This window comes from Mesoplodon mirus (genome assembly GCF_964341445.2).
Source record: "Mesoplodon mirus genome assembly, chromosome: 9".
Taxonomy (NCBI): domain Eukaryota; kingdom Metazoa; phylum Chordata; class Mammalia; order Artiodactyla; family Ziphiidae; genus Mesoplodon; species Mesoplodon mirus.
This window is the reverse complement of record NC_138985.1, coordinates 19,333,542-19,353,719: the sequence shown is the minus strand read 5'-3', so window position 1 is coordinate 19,353,719 and position 20,178 is coordinate 19,333,542. Positions and strand designations below refer to the sequence as shown.

Sequence of the window (20,178 nt, the reverse complement as noted above, 5' to 3'; positions counted from 1 at the left end):
ATTAAATAATTAAAGTGACCTTGCTAATTTTAGAAAGTGTAAGCTAATAGATTTTAAAAAAAAATAAATTTATTTATTTATTTTTGGTTATGTTTTCTTTGTTGCTGGGCGCGGGCTTTCTCTAGTTGCGGCAAGTGGGGGCTACTCTTCGTTGCAGTGCGCGGGCTTCAGTAGTTGTGGCATGCAGGCTTAGTAGTTGTGCCTCGCGTGGCTCTAGAGCGCAGGCTCAGTAGTTGTGGTGCATGGGCTTCATTGCTCCGCAGTATGTGGGATCTTCCCCGACCAGGGCTTGAACCCATGTCCTGTGCATTGGCAGGCGGATTCTTAACCACTGAGCCACCAGGGAAGCCCTAATCTAATAGATTTTTGAAAAGAGTATAATGTGGAGCCAAGTTCATCTGATTATTAAATTTTAGAGCCTTTAACATATTAGGTTTTTTTAAAATAATTCAAAAGCATCATAATCATACAAAAAAACATTCAAAAAGGAAGCATTAATTGATAAGCCAAATTATAGTCAGAATAAGTAAGCATGGAACCAGAGCAAAAGGATAATCTTAGTGTCTAAGTCATCCAACCATAACTTGGTACATATGTCATCTGTAGAAATATGGTATCTGATGTTCAGGACACTCTTTCCTCTTAGCAGTATCACTAGGGCCCTGATTTGGATTTCTTGTTTTCTCTTTCCCACACACAGACTGCTCATCTTTTGGTAATGCTTTGTTTTTTTTGATTTTTTTTTCTTCAGGTGGATTATAGTGCAGTTGATCAGGTTTTTGGTTTAGTTATTGAATCAATCAGAATAAGTTAAGTTATTCTCTAGTTAACAATCTGAAAATCTCAATGACTTATAATTTCCCACCTCACAACCTTTGTGCTATTTTTGTCCTACATTTAACATATACATTTATTATAAACCTTATAATATATTACTATTTGGACTTTACAGAAATAAAAAGGCAAGGTGGAAAATATCTTTTATTGTTTATGTTGCTGGAGATTTGTTGAGCTTTTTGGATATGTGAGTGTATAGTTTTAATTTTGGAAAAGTTTCAGCCATTATTTCTAAAAATATTTTATCTGTGTCCTGTCATTTTCCCCCCACTGTGCTCCCCACACCTTTTTCTGGGACCACGTTACATGAACGTTAGACCTCATGATATTGTCCTGCTGAATCTCTTATGTATTTATTTAAATTTTACATCTTTTTTTGTCCTCAGTGTTTTATTTGGGATAGCTTTTGTTTCTATGTCTTCAAGTTCAGTGACCTTTTTATTTACAAGTGTCTAATTTGCAGTTAATCCAACCCAGTGGAATTTTCATTACGGATCTCATTATGCTTTTGTTTTCCGTTATATTCTTGAGCATATGAGCATGTTTATATTCGTTGTTTTAATGTTCTTGTCTACTAATTCCACTACCTCTTTCCTTGTGGGGATGTTTCTATTGACTAATTTTTCTCTATTATGGGTATCCATTATGCTTTCACATGTGTTTAGTAATTTTTGATTGAATGACAGGTATTAAATTTTTTGTTGCATGTTGGACTTCTTTTCTGGTTAAGCATTTAAATCACTTGAAGATATATGTGACCCTTTTGAGGTTATTTTTAAGCTCTTTTGGAGAGAGGGTCTAGAGTAGCCTTTATTCCAGGGCTAATTTTAGCTCTACTTCTAAGATACAGGCCTTTTGGGTTCTCTGCTGAATGCCCCATGTATTTAGTATAGTTTCTCCATTCTTACTGGTGGCAAAATGAACAGTTTTATAGCCCTGTCTGAACTCTGGAAATTGTTTGACTTAACAGCTCTCCAGTAATTGTTTTTTCCCCAGAAGTTGTTCTTTCTTGTCCTTTTGAGGTTTTACTCTAGGCATATAAGTACTGGTATTCAGCTAAGAATCAAGGGCAACATGTAGGCAGATTTCTGGGGCTCTTTCTCTGCATAGCTTCCTTTTCTCATGTATTCTATCCTGCACATTCTAGCTACCTTAGCTCTCTCTTCTCTCCTCTCTGTCTTATCAACTCACTGAGATTAATGGGCTCCTTTTTAGAACCACAGTTCTAAAATTACCTCTAGTTAGAAAGCCTGGCTGATGGTAAAACTCACCTCATTTCACTTTTCTCGTGTATCACAGTCCTTTGTTGCCTGTTGTGTGATGTCTGAAAATAATTGTTTTCTATATTTTGTCCAGTTTTTAGTTATTTATAGGAGAGTATTTCTGGACCCTCTTACTCCCTCATGACTGGCAGCAGAAGTCCCTCTCCATGTTAGAAATGGTTGTTCTTGGTGTTTTAGACCATATTTTGATAGTGAAATTTTAATACAGCAGGGGACCCATCAAGTGCTTTCTCCTTCCCTTTATTTAATACCTGCTAGTACACTGCTTTCAGCTTTCTGTTAGAGATGGGATTTTTAGTAAGTTTGACTGTTAGAGCTGGTATGGCTTCCTTAATGTTGAGTTGTACTCTGAGAATTTGTCTGTAGCCTGTATAACTAAGCAGCTGTTCTACTTCTGTTGCAACCCAGTGAGAGTTCTAATTCTTAGAAGACTCTAGTCAGAACTGAAATGGGCCAGTGGTCATATATAATCAACTCTCTTACGAGGTACTCAGTGTCACCTGTAAGGGATATCCAGAAGAGAGTCAGGAGAAGCTTAGGAGTGCAGTCTAAGCTGGAGACTTAACTGTTTTCCAGGTTTCCTCATCCATGCATTTAGAGACCACCTTTTTGCCTATGTATGTTTGTCTGTCTGACCGTTGATCCCTTTCTTCCTTTCCTCCCTCCCTTCTTTCTTTCATCTATCCAGTTACTTGTCAGCTTTTATTGGATTGGCCAGAAAATTCTTTCGAGGTTTTCTGGGTTTTTCCGTAACATGTTATGGAAAAACCCAAACAAACTTTCTGGCCAACACAGTATATAAATATCTTTATCTCCAGTTTTAAGGCACCTTTAGAAATTTTTAGTGTATCAAATATTTGTTTTAAAAAGCTTAGTAACATAAATTTAAAACTGCTATTACATGTAAAAATGCATAGACTCCAAAGTCAAGTTTTGGACTTTGTGTATTTTTTTTCAGTGGTTGTGATATTAAAATACAGATCTAGTAACAGCCTCTATCCGAAATTCCTTCAGGATAACATTCTAGGCATGAGAATAGGCTTTGAAATTTTTTGGGGGCCTTTGTTTATTTGTTTTTTTTGTTTTTGGCCAACTGCCCTGTTTAAAAGATCCCATTAATATAGCTATTTCTAAATTTCTGTATATTAGTATCTGTTGATAGGCCATATATATTGTTATGTACCTATATCTAACTGACTGTGAGAAATAAGACAGTAGTTAAAATCAAAGGCTGATGGTAAATGGGAACATATCCATGGTAAAAATACTCACTTAAAGGAATTCTTAGACAAAAGGAAATTGACACGATCAGAACATCCCATGAGAATTTTCACTTGGAAGTATTGTGAAAGTCTTGAATCCTATGGAACTAGGCTTAAAGTACTAGTCATGTTCAAAGAGCTCTTAACTGAGAAGTCTAAAAGAGACCATTGCATCAAGAAGTCAGAGGGAATTGCAATAAGGAATGAATGAATGACTGATTTATGTGCTATAACTGGGAAATTTTGAATAATAGGTGGTTTCTTTTTAGTTTTAACTGTGCTTCTACAATATGATATTTCTAGCAGGATAAAATATAAGTTTAGGACTCTAAACGTGTGATACTGTATAAGGAGTTTAAGGTAGAAGAGAAATAAAGATACCAAAGTTGTAGGGAGAAAACACATTTTATAAAAAAGGGAATGACATAGTAAAGATGAAGATTTTCATTAAAAAAATCATGAGTTCTTTTCATTTTACAAAAAATGAGCATTTTCCAGTTTGGTGGTAGTTTATGTAGTACCGCTTATTTTTATCTAGTTGATTTACTTAACTGTTAGCAAAATAAGTGGAATCCATATTATTTTTTTGCCCTTGATATTGATGTTGCCTGTTATAAGGTTCTTGTGATTTTCTTTAGGTGTCACTGCTTTGTATTTGTCTTAAGTAAAATTTAGTAATTTTTTTTAGAATGTTAGGTTCATAATTCTTTTACCTCAGTTTCAAAACTTGTATTACTTTTGCATTCTAATCTTGTAACTGTTTCATTGTTCCTAATAATTACTGAGCCTGTGTATTTATTGTTTAAACCTTTGTTATAAAATGCTAGAAGATATAACTAGGGTGATGGGTCAGTCATTTCTGCTCATTTGTGTCCTGTGAACAGGTAACCTTCAAAAGATTCTATCCCACGATCATCCTCCAGAGTATTCGGCTGATTTCTATGCTGCCTACATTAACATTCTTCTTGGAGTTTTCTACACCGTCTGTCGAGATTTGAAGGAGCTCCGGCATCTGGTCCGTGCTCATTTTGCTTAAAAAAAATGTACATCTTTTAATATTTTTCCATAAAGAAAGGGTGTGAGATAGGCTAGAAGCTGAAAATTTATTCTGGAAATTTGGATATGGCCTTTGGGAGCAAATACACCCTAAGAATGTAGAAGTCTGTGGGTTAGTACAAACTTTGACCTGATCAGAAACCTTTCAGTCATTTTTAGTTGTTTCTTTTCATACATCCTTAGGAGTGTTTTTTTAATTTCCTCCTTTCTCTTTTCTCTAATTGCAGAAAATGTTTAACTTTATTAAAATTAAAATGAAGATTAACAGAAAGGTGGTGTGAAAACTTAATAAGCAATTTTATATCTTTTTGTTAATTTTTTGTAACAGATTTTTTCAGGTTTATGTATGTATTGATAGTGGTCTGGAATCTAGATGAATTTGAATATGGTCAGAAGCTTTATATAGGTGTTTCATTAGCCACTGACCTTGAGTTAGTAATCTTTATATAAAGGAATACTTTGGATATTTATATAAAAGATTACTTTAAAAAGTTTTTAAAAACATTAGAATAGCTGTTTATACTTCATAGGCAGTTCGGAAAATAATTGTATTTACTTTAATTTTCATATTTAATTTATTTTTTACCTTTCTACTTTAGTTGTGGGGATCTGAAAAGGAGGAGGCAAGAATATCTGGTTTCACTTTTAGAACCTTTTATTAATACTTAAGGTCTCATCTCCATGTAATAGAAAATGGTAATATATCTAAGGCTAGAAAACAGTTGCTTTCTTTTTTTTTATTTTTATTTTTTATTATTAGTTTCTGCTTTATAACAAAGTGAATCAGTCATACATATACATCTGTTCCCCCATCCCTTCCCTCTTGCGTCTCCCTCCCTCCCACCCTCCCTATCCCACCCCTCCAGGCGGTCACAAAGCACCGAGCTGATCTCCCTGTGCTATGCGGCTGCTTCCCACTATCTATCTACCTTACAAAACAGTTGCTTTCAAAGGAACAGATTCTATATCTCTTGGTACATTTTCTTTGCTCTTTTCTTTGCTCTGAAAAGTATTAGAGGGATTCAGTGTGTATTTGAGATAGAATATAGGAGAAAATGACCATTTAAAATTGTGTTCACATTTAGTATGTTTTTGGAACTTTTAAACTTTAGGCCTCTTCTGATTTAGTTGTACATTTCAAGCATCTTCTGAGTAGGGAAAAAACAGAAGACAAGCTGTTCTAGTTCAAGCTCCTCACTAACATCTCTCTGGAAGTTGAATGTCTGAGACTCCTGGTGCCCAAGGGAAATGACAACAGGGGGGCTTACAGAGAGGAGCGAGGGTCAGTGCACGGCCTCAGTGTGAGATGGAGTCAGGAGCAAATACTCATCCATTGTCCTTCCTGGGAAATAACTTGTAGCTTCTACTCCTTAGCACTGATGTCCTTGAAACCTGTGGGAATCTGTGCTGGCAGCCATTTCAAAGTAGATTATAAAGTACAAGAAGGAGGAATTATTTAGAGAAACTATTAGTAGGAAAAGAAAATGTGAAATTTAAACATGGTTTTTATAAAGTTCTTTGGATTTCACTGAGGAATGATTTTATGTAGGGATGAGGTTACAGCTTTTTATGTTATTGTTACATCATTCATGAACTTGAGGCTTGAAGTATGGTTTAAGTCTTTACTACTACTAGTAATACTAATAAATATAAGCAATGATCTTTAAGCATTGGAGAAAAAATAGTATAGTGCTATATTTTTCTGAGTATGTAGAACATAGGATAATAAATATATGTTGTCCTTTTTCCTTCAAATGGATACTATTATTTGTTTTAAAGTTTGTAAGTGGCATATTTCTTAAGAGTTTAATAAATCATCTGCAGAATATTCTTTTTAGGCATCTTTTCTATGTATATGCTTTTTTTTTTTTTTTTTTTTTTTTTTTTGCTGTACGCGGGCCTCTCACTGTTGTGGCCTCTCCCGTTGCGGAGCACAGGCTCCGGACGCACAGGCTCAGCGGCCATGGCTCACGGGCCCAGCCGCTCCGCGGCATATGGGATCCTCCCAGACCGGGGCACGAACCCGTATCCCCTGCATCGGCAGGCGGACTCTCAACCACTGCGCCACCAGGGAGGCCCATATGTATATGCTTTTTTTAAAATATAAATTTATGTTTTTATTTTTGGCTGCATTGGGTCTCCGTTGCTGCACTCAGGCTTTCTCTAGTTGTGGCGAGCAGGGGCTACTCTTTGTTGCGGTGCACGGGCTTCTCATTGCGGTGGCTTCTCTTGTTGCAGAGCACAGGCTCTAGGCGCGCGGGCTCAGTAGTGGCTCGTGGGCTCTAGAGTGCAGGCTCGGTAGTTGTGGCGCACAGGCTTAGTTGCTCCGTGGCATGTGGGATCTTCCCGGACCAGGGCTCGAAGCTGTGTCCCCTGCAGTAGCAGACAGATTCTTAACCACTGCGCCACCAGGGAAGCCCCTATGTATGTGCTTTTAAATTTGCTTTGGGAATTGTTACATTTCTTTATATCTAGAGGCTGATACATTAGGCAGGATTTAGCCAGTTAAGGAATATTTTACATATTGTTTTACTGTTATTATTGATAATTGTGTTTTTATTGTTGTAGTAATAAACTACAATAACATTTTACTTGAGCAATTATATTGAAATAAAATTGCCTGAATTCTAATAAAATTTTTACTTGAAAAATAATATTTAACTGTGGTAGATAAGTGCTTTTTTCTCTTTTTTTTTCTTGTTTATAGGCAGTACTTAATTTTCCTAAATATTGTGAACCTGTTGTTAAAGGAGAAGGTAACTATAATTTTTCTATAATAATATTTCTTTTGAAAAAAGTATCTGTAATATCTAAATTATTGAAATTTTCTCTCTTTGGAGTAGCAAGTGAACGTGATACTCGCAAACTCTGGAGAAATATTGAACCTCATCTGAAAAAAGCCATGCAGACTGTTTATCTCAGGGAGATATCAAGGTAATTTTCTATTTAGTATATGTATTTTTTCTATATTTGGGATATTCACTAAAGTGTACATGTTTTCCTTTACCTCCTTCACATTGGGAAAAAACTCTTGTGGTTTGAATCATTTCTTATTATTTTGGGAAGGACAAACAATTTTTAGCCAGTATGTTACTCAAGTCATATTACTAATAATTGCTAACCTTTTTAAATCTGGAAAGCTACAGGAAAATCAGTTTCAGCTTTGTTTTTTATATTTATGTTAGATATTTGAATGGTATAATAAAAAACTGATCATTAAAGAAATGTGTGAGTCAAGTCATAAATCTACATTTGTCTGTTATTAGACTTTCATAGTAATGAAGCTGCTTAGGAGACATGGTTGCACAGACATAGAGTAGTGAGAAGAACATAGTTTTGATTTCCAGCTTAGCCATTTTCTGCCTTATGAGGTCTTAGCAATTCACCTAAAACCTCTAGACCTCGGATCCCTCTTCTAACAATCCTTAGAAGATTTCAATAATATATGTGAAGATGATGTGTGAATAATAAAGTGCCTTAGGGCCTCCCTGGTGGCGCAGTGGTTGAGAGTCCGCCTGCCGATGCAGGGGATACGGGTTCGTGCCCCGGTCTGGGAGGATCCCATATGCCGCGGAGCGGCTGGGCCCGTGAGCCATGGCCGCTGGGCCTGTGCATCCGGAGCCTGTGCTCCGCAACGGGGGAGGCCACAACAGTGAGAGGCCCGCATACCACAAAAAGAAAAAAAAAAAAAAATAAAGTGCCTTATAGGTGTTAGGTTTAGCCTACATTACAAAGCAGCATAGAAATTTAAAAATGGCAACGCTTTTGTCTTTTTTCACTTTCTAATCAATTTTGTTATCATTTTTCTTTCATGAATACCTTATTCTATAACTACTTTACTTTGTGCTTGATTTAATTAGCTGATTATAAGAATGTAATAGTTTCTAAATAAGTAGAAACATTACAAAGATATTATTATTCTTCTTTTTAATAATTGATGAGGATTTTTGGAAGTCACAGAATAGAAAAGCTTGTGATCTGATCTTTTAAAGATAGAAAAATTTGGATGCTTGTTAAAGTGACTCTTACATAGTAATACAAGGACTTCCAGTTTCCCATAGGTTAGTGTTGGCCACCTAAATCAAGTTCCCTCCACAAGGTCAGTAAGGAAAGCAAATAAAATCACTCATAACCCTTGCCTGCAATATGACTAGGAGTCTACAGAGCTGACTGTAAACTTCAGTTTATATGTAAATAGTGAAATAAATAACTGAAGCCAGCAAAGCCAACTCTGGGGCTTATGCTGAAGTGAAAAGTTAAGCAAAGACTATAAGGAAAAAAGGAGAGGATAGTGGGGACAGGGGATGGGGTCGACTTGAAGTGATGAAATACAAATGAATCACCTCCAGAAAGAGAGTCCTACCCTGAGTGGGATAATACTGAGAACAAGTGAGACCTGAAGGATTAGAGCACGGGCTACTGAAGAATCAAAAGGAAGTGTTTCAAGAGTATGTAGACAAGAATTAACAAGGCAGATTGGGGAAAGTACTGTTTTTGAGGGGAGACGGAGAGGTGATTTGGAAGGACATGGCATCTTCTGGAGGCTTGGTGGTGAAGAATGAAGCAAGGGGTGGAAATTTATGGCAAAAATATGTCACTTACAAAGGAAAGTGAATCTGTAATAAAGCAAGACCACAAGTGAGCAACATTTTCAAGAAACTTAAGGAGAGAGGATGTGTAAGCCAAGGAATTTTATATCTAGGCAACCTGTCATTCAGGTATGGTGGCTATAGAGAAGCAGTTTTACACATGTGAGAACTCAGGGAACAGTGTACTCATAAACACTTCCTGAAGAGTCTGCCAGTGACAGTGTTGACGCAGTGGAGATGACTGGGGAACTGTAGCAAAAGGAATGATGAGCACCAAAGTTTGATTAATTTTAGCTCAAAACGAAAAGATGGGAATGAGGATAGAAGAACACTATGTATATGTTACATACTTTTTTGACAGGATGGGAATAACACAGTTACAAAGTTAAAAAATGGGAAAAGAAGAGAAAGAGAAAGGGCAAAGTAGAATAAACTCATTGTTTGCTGTATGGGTAAAAGAGGGCATCAGAATAATTCAGAACCTAAAACTATTAAAAAAAGTACTCATAGAGGTCTCACACCCCATTATTCCTTTCATTCCTTTCCTAACCACATATATAATTTCTGATTTTTACTCATCTTCTTTTACAAGTACGCATATATAACATCTTTATATATGCAATTAATATATAATCTTTAGTATGTTTCTTTCACAAAAAGGTATAGAACACAGAAATAAGCATTGCTAATTTGACCTCCTGCCTTACCGAGGCATTCTGGAAACGTTTTTCTTTAATGGGGTACACCCATTTATATTTATTGATAGGAAATATATATGTTTTATTAACTGTTGTATTAATTTGCAGAATTTCCTATGTGGTTATTTTCTTTGTCTTTTTGAAAAAAAATTTTGGTATTTAGGGCAGTTTACATTTTTGTTCCTTTATAATAATAGCATATATAATGCCCTTAGTTACCTTTTTGTCACACTGTGACATAAAGGATCAGTGAGACTCTCCAATAGTGTAGTAGAGAAATGGCATTCTAAGCCTGGTGATATCTCCTGGTCCATTTGAAGTTTCTTCACAGTAAATGACTCAGCTGTTTTCCCTGCTACCCCCAACCTCCATTCACCTGTGTATAATAAAATTTTTACTAAATTAAAGAATAATAATCATCACATATTTCATATTTTCTAATTGAGATTAAATAATTGGGATAAGCAGAATAAAGAAAAGGAGAATAAAGCTATAGAAGGTTAGATGCTCACTCAACAAACTGTTATTGGGAATATATGTTGGTTTTATAGCTTTTATAAGCAGTTTGGACAAATTATGAAAAAGTCTCCAACCTTGTTCCCTGGTAGTGGAACTAAGCTGAATCATTGTAGCATGCCTGCAGAGTTTGTGTTATTGACTGGCTGAGTGTCCTTGGGCAACTTAACCTGTGGGCCTCAGTTTTCTGATGTAATGATACTTACTTTAAGAAATTGTTACGGAGTTTGGAAATGGTGTATAACAATTGTATTTAATATGATAACTGGAATATTGGGAGTTTTATTGTATGGTAGGTGATGTTATTTATTTGTTGGTGCTTTTTGATAGCTTTATAATTATGATCAGAGGAAAAGAAATTTAAAAAAATTTAACATCTGGGCATTGATATATAAGTATATTGTTCTAATATACACTAAATGATTTTGTAGAGGGACCAACATGTATATGTTATTTGTCTTATAAGGAAATTAAATGTATTTTGTCAAGTAAAAAAGTTTTAGTTTTTCTACGGCTTTGTTTTAAGTACAGTACATTGATTTTATATGTTTTCAATCCATCATTGCTCTTTCATTTTTTTTTTTTCAGTTCACAGTGGGAAAAGCTACAGAAAGATGACACAGATCCAGGACAACTGAAAGGTATCAAAGGAAGTGTTGAGACAATTACCAGAGACACTTCTTTAATTAATTACTAATAATCAAGATACTAAAGTTAACACTAAAGATAGTGTGTTAATTGACTGTTATCAGTAGGCTTCCAGTCAACAGTAGGCAATTACTAGTTAGGTTTTTGGGGAGTCAAAAGTTATATGCAGATTTTCTACTGTGTAGGAGATGGGGTCTGTGCCCCTAACATTCCCCCACCCCGTATGGGTCAACTTTACTTTTACTTTAAAAAAAAAGTAAAGCAACTATCTAAAATACTCTTATTTAAAAGTTGGGTCAGTAGCCAGTTGGGTCAGTGAGGGAAGTGGTATGAAATGAAGTGGTATTGAGATTCCATTTTGGTTTTTATTTTTAAATTTTATTTATTTATTTATTTATTTTAAAAGATTTATTTGTTTATTTTATTTATTTTTGGCAGTGCCAGGAATTAGTTGTGGAATGCGGGATCTTCACTGAGGCATGTGGGATCTTTCATTTCAGCGCGCGGGCTTCTCTCTAGTTGTGGTGCTTGGGTTTTCTCTCTCTAATTGTGGCGCTTGGGTTCCAGAGTGCATGGGCTCTGTAGTTTGCGGCACGCAGGCTGTCTAGTTGAAGCTCAGTAGTTGTGGTGTGCAGGCTAGTTGCCCTGTGGCATGTGGGATCTTAGTTCCCTGACCAGGGATCGAACCCGTGTCCCCTGCATTGTAAGGCAGATTCTTTACCACTGGACCACTAGGGAAGTCCCTGTTTTGGTTTTTAAATGCTTGAAGTACCATACAAGTGATTTTCAGTTGTGTGTTATAATGGAAAGAAATAGATACTAGAGTTTAAAAAAATCTGCAGTAATTTGCTCTGCTGCCTGTGTGGCCTTGAGCCCAACTCAGTGTCTTTATCTAAAATGGAAAGAATATCTACTTTTAAGTTACTGCAGAGATTCAGAGATGCTTAAGGAAAGCACCTAGCACAGTGTCTTACACATACTAGATATTTCAGTAAATATCAGATTCCTTTTTCCCTTCCCATAAAAGTCATTGCTGCTTGACTGACTCTATTATTTTATTTATCCATTCACTCAGTTATTTCCTTTGTACAAGGTACTGTAGGGATACAAAGAAACAGTAGACTTGGCTCCTTCAATGAACACTGTAGCTTAGTAAGAAATATCACTTATGGGGTTTCCCTGAGGGCGCAGTGGTTGAGAGTCCGCCTGCCGATGCAGGGGACACGGGTTCGTGCCCCGGTCTGGGAAGATCCCACATGCCGCAGAGCCTGCGCCTCTGGAGCCTGTGCTCCACAACGGGAGAGGCCACAACAGTGAGAGGCCCACGTACCGCAAAAAAAAAAAAAAAAAAAAAGAAATATCACTTATGTTAAATTAATTCTTTATATAAGGTATAAAGTTATGTGGACCGTAAGTAAGATACATGAAGTAAGAATTCACAGTAGAGACAAATTTTCTCTTGGTGTGGTAGGGGAGCATCAGGGAAGGTTTAATGGAGAGTGTGGCTTTGAAGGGCAGGACTTTAGAAGAGGCGGAGCCCAACAAAGATAACAGAACGAGCAGAGCGTATCATTAATGATAATGTTTCCCCCACCACCATCATTATCGTGGCACGTTAAGCTCAGGGCACTTTGAAATCTTTTGACTAGAGGGTACCACATGGAAGTCAAAAGATAAGTGAGAAAAGTTAAGAGATACTTAAAATCTAATGGTAGCCTGTTAAATACCTTCATAAAAGTATTTTGTTGTCTAGGTCTCTCGGCATATACTCACATGGAACTTCCATATTACTCTAAGTTTATTCTCATTGCTGCATACCTCGCTTCTTATAATCCAGCAAGAACTGACAAAAGGTTTTTCCTTAAGGTAATCATTATTTCTTTTTCACTTTATTTTTGCAGATCTAGGGAATATTTTGAAATTCCTCAACACCTGTAAATTTGTAAGGGATAGAGATTAGAATAAGAGATTTCTAGATATGTATTTAGGACTCATTCTTTAAAGATTTTGTTTGTTTATTTCCCTTTAATCATTTATTCTTTATTTCCCACTTTACCTTTGCCAGTCAACAATGTTATTTGAGAACTTTCTTTAGGATATTGGGGGTGAGTGAGTGCCACTTTTGGGGTGGGGACAGTCGTGGAGCAGACAGGCTAAAAAAGAGGTGGTATTAGTGTCTAGTAAGCATGATATGATAAACAAGTTGCAGGGAAGTGTTGAGGAAAGAAGGCTTCATGGAGGGGGTAGCATTGCTTGCTGAATTTTGAAAGACAAATTAGTCTGAAAATGACAGCAAAAAACAATATTCCTGAAATGAATGTTGATAATAAAATCTAGAGGCCCTCAGAACTTTATCCATCAATGGAGCATTCCTCACACTTAAAGTTCCCAAAAGGGTTTCTTTAGGATGTGTGAGCCATTACCTCAGTCACCTTCCACCTAAGCAAAGACCAACTCTCCTCCAGAGTGAACTCGGGTGGTCTGTGTGGTCTCCACCCTATAACCACTCGGTCTCTCTTACCAAGGCATTATGTCAAGTGGGTGCAAATTATCCTTGCAACCAGATATATTTTGCTACACATCCTAAGCAAGTCCAATTACAAGCTGATTAATAAAAAAAATTCAAACTGAACTTTTCTGTTTCCAGAACTTAGCTGTTTTTCCTCCTGACTCCCCAAGCTTTTGTTTACATTGGTTTCTCCATCTAGAATTCCTTCCTCTCCAATCTCTACATGCTTAAATTCCACCTATTCTTTTTTTTTCCCCCTTTAATCATTTATTTTTGACTTCTCACTTTAAGATCACAGCCTGAATGGGTGAAGTAGGTAGTTTCACAGAAGAGTTCAGGTATACCTTAGGTAATAATTCTACATTTAAAAAAATGTAACTAAGGTTTTGTTAAAAATATGAGAGATGGGAATGATTTTAAGGATAGTAACTCCTTTATTGTTCTGAAGCTCCTACTATAGTATCATGTACTCCATAAATCATTATCCAGAACATTCAGGAGGCTCTCTGCATATATATTAGTTGGAGAAATCTAATTTTAGAATTTTCTTCTTGAAAACAAATAATATGCAGTTTGATTTATTATTAAATATAATACATTTTTGCCTATCTTTTGCCTATCTCTACCACTAGTTTTTGGTTTCAAGAGGGCAAGGACTGCATCTATATTTTTTCCCTACTATTGAATCCCAAGTGCTTAACTGAATGCTCTTAATTTTATGCAAATTGACAGCCTGCTTTACAGAATGAATTGAAAACCCGTTTATCTTTGGAAGTTTTGTTTTTATAGAAATAAATGTGCTGTAATAAATCAATATATCACTTTTATTTTGAAATATCACTTTTATTTTGAAACCTCTTTCTTTACATGCACAAGTAATCCTGTATACAATCAAAATTGATTTAAAAAGCCTAAAATATGTTGGTATTTTAAGGTGATGTTTTAGGTGATAAATAGAATAAAATAAAAAAGCCTAAGATACGTAAGTTACTCTTATGTGTGTCATGTTTTAAACAAATTATGCTTTCTGGTTTTGTGGAGTACTGTCTTTCATCTTCAAAATTATTTTGCTTAATTGCAGCATCATGGGAAAATTAAGAAAACCAACTTTCTAAAGAAACATGAAAAGGTATTTATGTGGTAATTTCTTTAATGGGAAAAACTTACAAATTTAGAATATTATAAGAAGTCGGTAAATGCATAATTGTATGCATTTACATAGTCATTTGGATGTAAGAAGTTACTTGTATTGATATGGTACCATCATAATGCTGTAGTAGTATTTTGTTAGCTGAATACAGTGATTGGGGAGGCACAATTCAGGTGAGCTGGTTCTAGAGATAAAAGGGAGTTGACAAAATTTTTCTAGTGAATTAATAGATGAAAAAGGTCACCCTGGAATTTTTAATTAAATATAGCTTAGTTTCCTCTTTTCCCCTTTGAAACACCACAGAGATGGCATTGAAGAAATTAGAAAGGTTAAACTAATAAGGACTAAGCAGATGAGAGATCTATAAAATTTGGAATTGACTAGTAGATAGATATGTCGGTGACTAAGCACATCAGAGAAGGCTGAAACCTGACCCCCAAAACAAGCTGATTTGACCCAAGGAATCTGGAAAAGCTTAGGAATTAGAAGCACTAAGCAACTTTGAATGTAGGGGTGTGGGGCAAGTTGAAATTTCCAAAAAATTTCAAAATTTCCAAAAGGAGCATTTAGACTGTTCAGCTCTCTTGTACATCTTAACCACTGTGGTTTCTCCTGGCAGAAGATAGAGAAGTTAGAACTGTAGACTTTGCACTATAGAAGCTGTGAGTTTTGCTTCTCACTCATCGTTAAAAGCAGTTTTGCTCAGTATACACTTCTGAATTGAGGACATTGTTTTACTGTCTTCTGGCTTTATTACTGCTAAAAAAAACCTGCCGTGAGTCTCTTATTTCTGTGTTATTCCTCTGTTTTCTCTGGCTGCTTTCAAGTTCTCTTCTCCTTTTACTTTAGTCTTCTTACAGTTTCTCTGTAGTGTATCTGGGATTGAATTTCTTTTTACTTGGCATTAGTTTTGCTTCCTAAATTTGAATAATGATGCCTGTATTTAATTCTGGTAAATTCTCAGTCATTAACTTTTCAAATATTGCGTCTCCTCCATTCTCTCTGACATGTTTTCCTGAGACACTGGTTAGGCTTATGATAGACCTTTTCAATCTATCATCTGTGTTTTTTAAGTCTTTATATTCTTCATTCCCTTTCATCTCTGCGTGCTATATTCTGGGTAATTTCTTCAGTTCTCTGTTCTTATTTTCTCTTCATCTTTGTCTGATCTGCTGTTTACATCAATTTTGTAATTTCAGTAATGTTATATGTAACTTCAGAAGTTTTACTGGTTCATTTCAAGTCTATCTGATCACTTTAATGTTTTTCCTAGTCATATTTTTCTTTAACATAAAAAACCTATTTAATATTCTGTGTCTTATATTTCAGTGTTAGAAGTCCTTGTTAGTCTAATTCCACGTTTTCTATTTTTGCTGATTTGTGCATATAATGTCCTGTTTCCTGAACATTTTATTATTTTTAATTGTTGGCTGAACTTGATCTTTGAATTTTTGAGGCCTGAGGTGTGTTCCTTTGAAAGGTTTTACACGTACTTCTCTGCAAGCACTTGTGAACACCGGGAACCTGGGATCATTTGAAATTCAGTTCTCAGCCTGGGACTTGCAGACCACAAAGCTATTGTGAATTCTGCCCCCACATCAGCATTAGCTCTGGCTTCTAGTTAAAAGTCTCAGGGAAGCCTTTTTTCTTCGATTCACACAGAGCTAGAGTTTGGCAGGCAGATTTCCTCACCAAATCCATTTGCTTGGCGTGGAAAGACTTTTCTAGTATGCCCTTTCACCGAGACATCTCTGATTAGGCTCTCCAGTATAGGCAGGTCATTGATTTTTTACCCTCTTTCTTACGTATGTAGCTGCTTTTGGGTCATAAAGGATGGGTAGGAGGAGAGAGCACTTCTGGCTGAGGTAGGGAGGGAAGGATGTTTAGTAGGGCTTGCATTTTGAGTGGGCACTCAGGAATGGTGAGGATTAGATATGCAAAGATGGGAGGAGAAGACATTTTAGTTGAGGAAATGATTGGAGCCAAGAAACAGAGGTAAGATAGTATAGGGTATATACAAGAAATAATGAAATAAAATTGGCTGGAGTGTATGGTGAGTTTCAGAGAAAAATCAATTGAGGCCAAATTGGAGGAATTTCCTTACTGACCAGTTAAGGGAAGAAAGCCCATCTCTTCACCTCTGTTATCTCGGCACTTGGTAGTAATTGGTGGGTGTTTATTGCACAAATGAATAAATTGAATGAATGAAAGAAGGAAACCGAAGAATGAACATAAAGCTAAGAATTTTAGGCCTTATTCTTTAGACAGAAAATTATTTAAGAATGTTGAAGAGGGAGATATATGAGTGCTGATCAGTGAGGACTGTGAAAGAGCTGGCACTTTAGACCATCCTTGTGGAATGAGTGGATTTGTACAAGTCTAGGAAGACAGTCTTGACAGAGGGAACCATATGAGCAAAGACATTGTGAAGTTGTCTTTAGTCCTAGGTGAGCTCTAGTTCTTGCGATGTTTGCCTCTTTTGTCTTTGGTTCATGTCATTTTAAAATCTGAGTCTAGTTACTAAAATCTGTGTACACTTAGTAGTATCTTTGTATTTTTGTTCCCTCTCTTTTTGAAATCTCATTGAATGCTTACTCTGTGCCGTGCACTCTGCTAGATGCTATGGACATAGTGGAGAACAAAATAACCATTGTCTCTGCTCTCATGGAGCTCTCAGTTAGGGCATCAAACATTAAAAGCAGACCACACGAATAATAATCATAACAGTTGTTTTAAATCTGTTATGTATCTTCAGTTGTATAATTCTTTTTCTCTGTATATCCTCAGTTGACACTCACTTTTTAAGATTTTGCTTTTCGATTCACCTAATGCACGTATGTGATACCAGATTATCTGCCACTTAGTTTATGTGAAAAAGCAGCATTTTTCCTCTCCTCACTCCTAGTCCCATTCCCCACAATTAAGCTTCTTTTAATTGTTCCTAGTTTTAGTTTTTCTGGTATAAATATCTATAACTCTAAGTTTATTTTCCCATCTCTGTTTTTCTTGGTTTGACTTGATACCAGTTTTCATTCCATTTTATCTCATTTATTTGGTTTCTTTTTTCGCTTATTTCTTCCATGTGTACAGACTTTCATTCTGTCTAATAAGCTGTAGCGAATCTAGTGAGGTATTTCTCACACTTTGACTTTCTCTCTAGGTGGGAAACCAGTTTGCATTTATAGCGTACAAAATCAGTTCTGTGAAGAAGATAAATGTCATATGCCCTCCATGGCACTAGAACACTTTAATTTTAAATTGGAAATGTGTTTTCTAATCACAATGAAAAGTGAAAATCAGAAAAGTGTCAGCAGCGTTTCACAGTGTGATTCTCAGCCTGAATTGCCTCCCACTTTATTCCCAACACTTCAGGAATTTGGTAATTTTTACTAACCTCAACTCACTTCTAAGTGTTAATGAGGACAGGGACACCAGTTCCATTTAGATAGCTCAACATTTACCTTTATTTTTTCCTTTCTTCCCTCTAATACCATTTCATTCATTATCCTTTCATCCATTCATTTATTTAACTAACAATCCCAAGTGCTAGGGATGAAAAAGGTAAATAAAACATCTCCTGTGTTCAAGGCATTTGTGTAGAAAAGAAGATACGTATAAACAAGTATATCATGATGATGATAATAAAAGCTGTTGAGCAGTATAAGCCAAACACTGTTAAGCTCCACATATGATCTTACTTAATTCTCACAATGACCTAATAAATGTAGTTGCTATCATTATTCTTATTTTCTAGATGAGGAAAGTGAATATTAAAGAGAAATTTAGTAACTTGCCCAAGAATACATAGTTAATATGGTAGAACCAGCATCCAATTCCAGGACTTTCTGAATCCAAAGCCTCCCATGATGTTTAACCACTGTTCTTGTACTCATACACCTGATAATGATTAGTATCTAGGATTTTTAAAGCTCATACAAACTAATAAGAAGAAGGCAAAAATTCAGTAGATAAATGGGTAAACGATACAAAAAGGAACTGGAAATGTCTAACAAACATAACATGATTATCACCCTCATTCACTAATGAGAGAAGTGCAACTTTAAACAACACTGAGGTATTATTTTACACTCTAAGATTGGCAAAACTAAAAAAATGTCTGATGATTCCAAGTGTTGGTGATAATATGGAAGAATAAGAGGCTGCGTGTTCTACAGGTTGGTCATATCTAATAAAGTTAATATGTGAACGTACTTTACATTGGTCAGGATAGGTTGGACAGTGGTGTAGTGAAAAACAAACCCCCTAACCCTCAGTGGCTTAACATAAAAGTTATGTATTGCTCATATGTATATATATATTGCTCACGACACAGTAGGATATGAGTTATGTGGGCTTTTTTATGGTGGTATAGTGACGTCTCGTGAAACATGGTGGCCTCTTAAGTTGTCACCAAAGGTAAAGAAGAATAAGGATCCAGTGGTTTGAAAGGCCAGGTTTGGTAGTAGCTCACATTGCTGCCACCCATATTCTGTTGGCCAGAACTCAGATGGCGTGCATCTAACTGCAGGAGAGACTGAGACATGTAGTCTTTCTACATGCCCAAGAAGAAGCAGTGTTGATGAACACATAGCATTCTCTGCCCCCTACTTGAATCGAGCAGTCCTACAGAGAAGTTCACACGTGTGCAAGGAGAAATGTACACAACTGGCCATCACAGTATTCTTTGTGATGAATTATAGGGATTAATTTTTTAGGGTAGACAGTGATTTGTCATGAAATGGAATTCTGTAGGATAATTTAAAAATGGACTAGAGCTACATGTATCACAATGAATAAATCTCAAAAACATAATGTTGAAGGAAAAAAGTTTGGTAGAGTGCTATGTCCAAAATGATATCATTTATTTGAGATATTAGGTTATGCAGACAACGCTGTGTATTGTTTATGGACACATATATAGCAGTAGTAGTTTAAAAATTGTCATGAAAATGATAAAAACACCAAATTCTGGATGGTGGTTCCTTCTAGGGAGGGAAGGGGAGAGTGGTATGTGGGAGGGATGCAAGGGAGCTTCAGTTTGTAATGTGATCTGATGCTTTTTTTGCACAAATTGCATAATGTTTGGATGTGATAAAATTGGGTGGTTGTATTGGTATTCATGAATCTCTTTTCTAAATGTTTGAAGTATTTAATAAGAAAAGCATATAAACTGATACCTGGAAAATGATTTCTAAACTATGTTTTAGATATAAATAGCTGAGGTAAATACTTCATTTTGTAATTCTGAGTAGGTTTTTTTTTTACTTACAGTCATTCTTTTAAAGAAATAGTTATTCCCATGCTTGTAAATAAAGCTGCTCATTTTATTTGTCCTTGCTCATATAGAGTACTTAAATTATTACATTGCTACTAAAATTATCTAATAGAATTATCTAATTATCTGTAGACCCTTGAGCACTGCAGTTTTCTAATGACAAGTAATTGTACCATTGACTTTGTAGACAAGTATGAACATTTTACAATCTTAAAAATTTTTAATAAATTTTATTGTTTCCGACTGACAGCTTATTCACATACTGTGAAACACTGCATTCATTTTCTAAGCTAGTATTTACTATAACTGATCTTTTTAGAACTATTAATGTTGAACAAATACATTTTTCAGGCAG

At 35.8% G+C, this 20,178-nt stretch overlaps 1 protein-coding gene across 1 annotated transcript in view; it reads left to right on the top strand.

The window, feature by feature from the left end:
• The window catches only part of ORC5 (origin recognition complex subunit 5), a 74,533-nt gene that overhangs the window by 18,172 nt on the left and 36,183 nt on the right, over positions 1-20,178 (top strand). The window contains exons 6-11 of the mRNA XM_082631901.1: positions 4,267-4,397; positions 7,146-7,194; positions 7,282-7,372; positions 10,830-10,882; positions 12,643-12,755; positions 14,480-14,527. Of these exons, the coding sequence (XP_082488027.1) occupies positions 4,267-4,397; positions 7,146-7,194; positions 7,282-7,372; positions 10,830-10,882; positions 12,643-12,755; positions 14,480-14,527 (485 nt within the window). The remainder of the gene's footprint in view (positions 1-4,266; positions 4,398-7,145; positions 7,195-7,281; positions 7,373-10,829; positions 10,883-12,642; positions 12,756-14,479; positions 14,528-20,178) is intronic.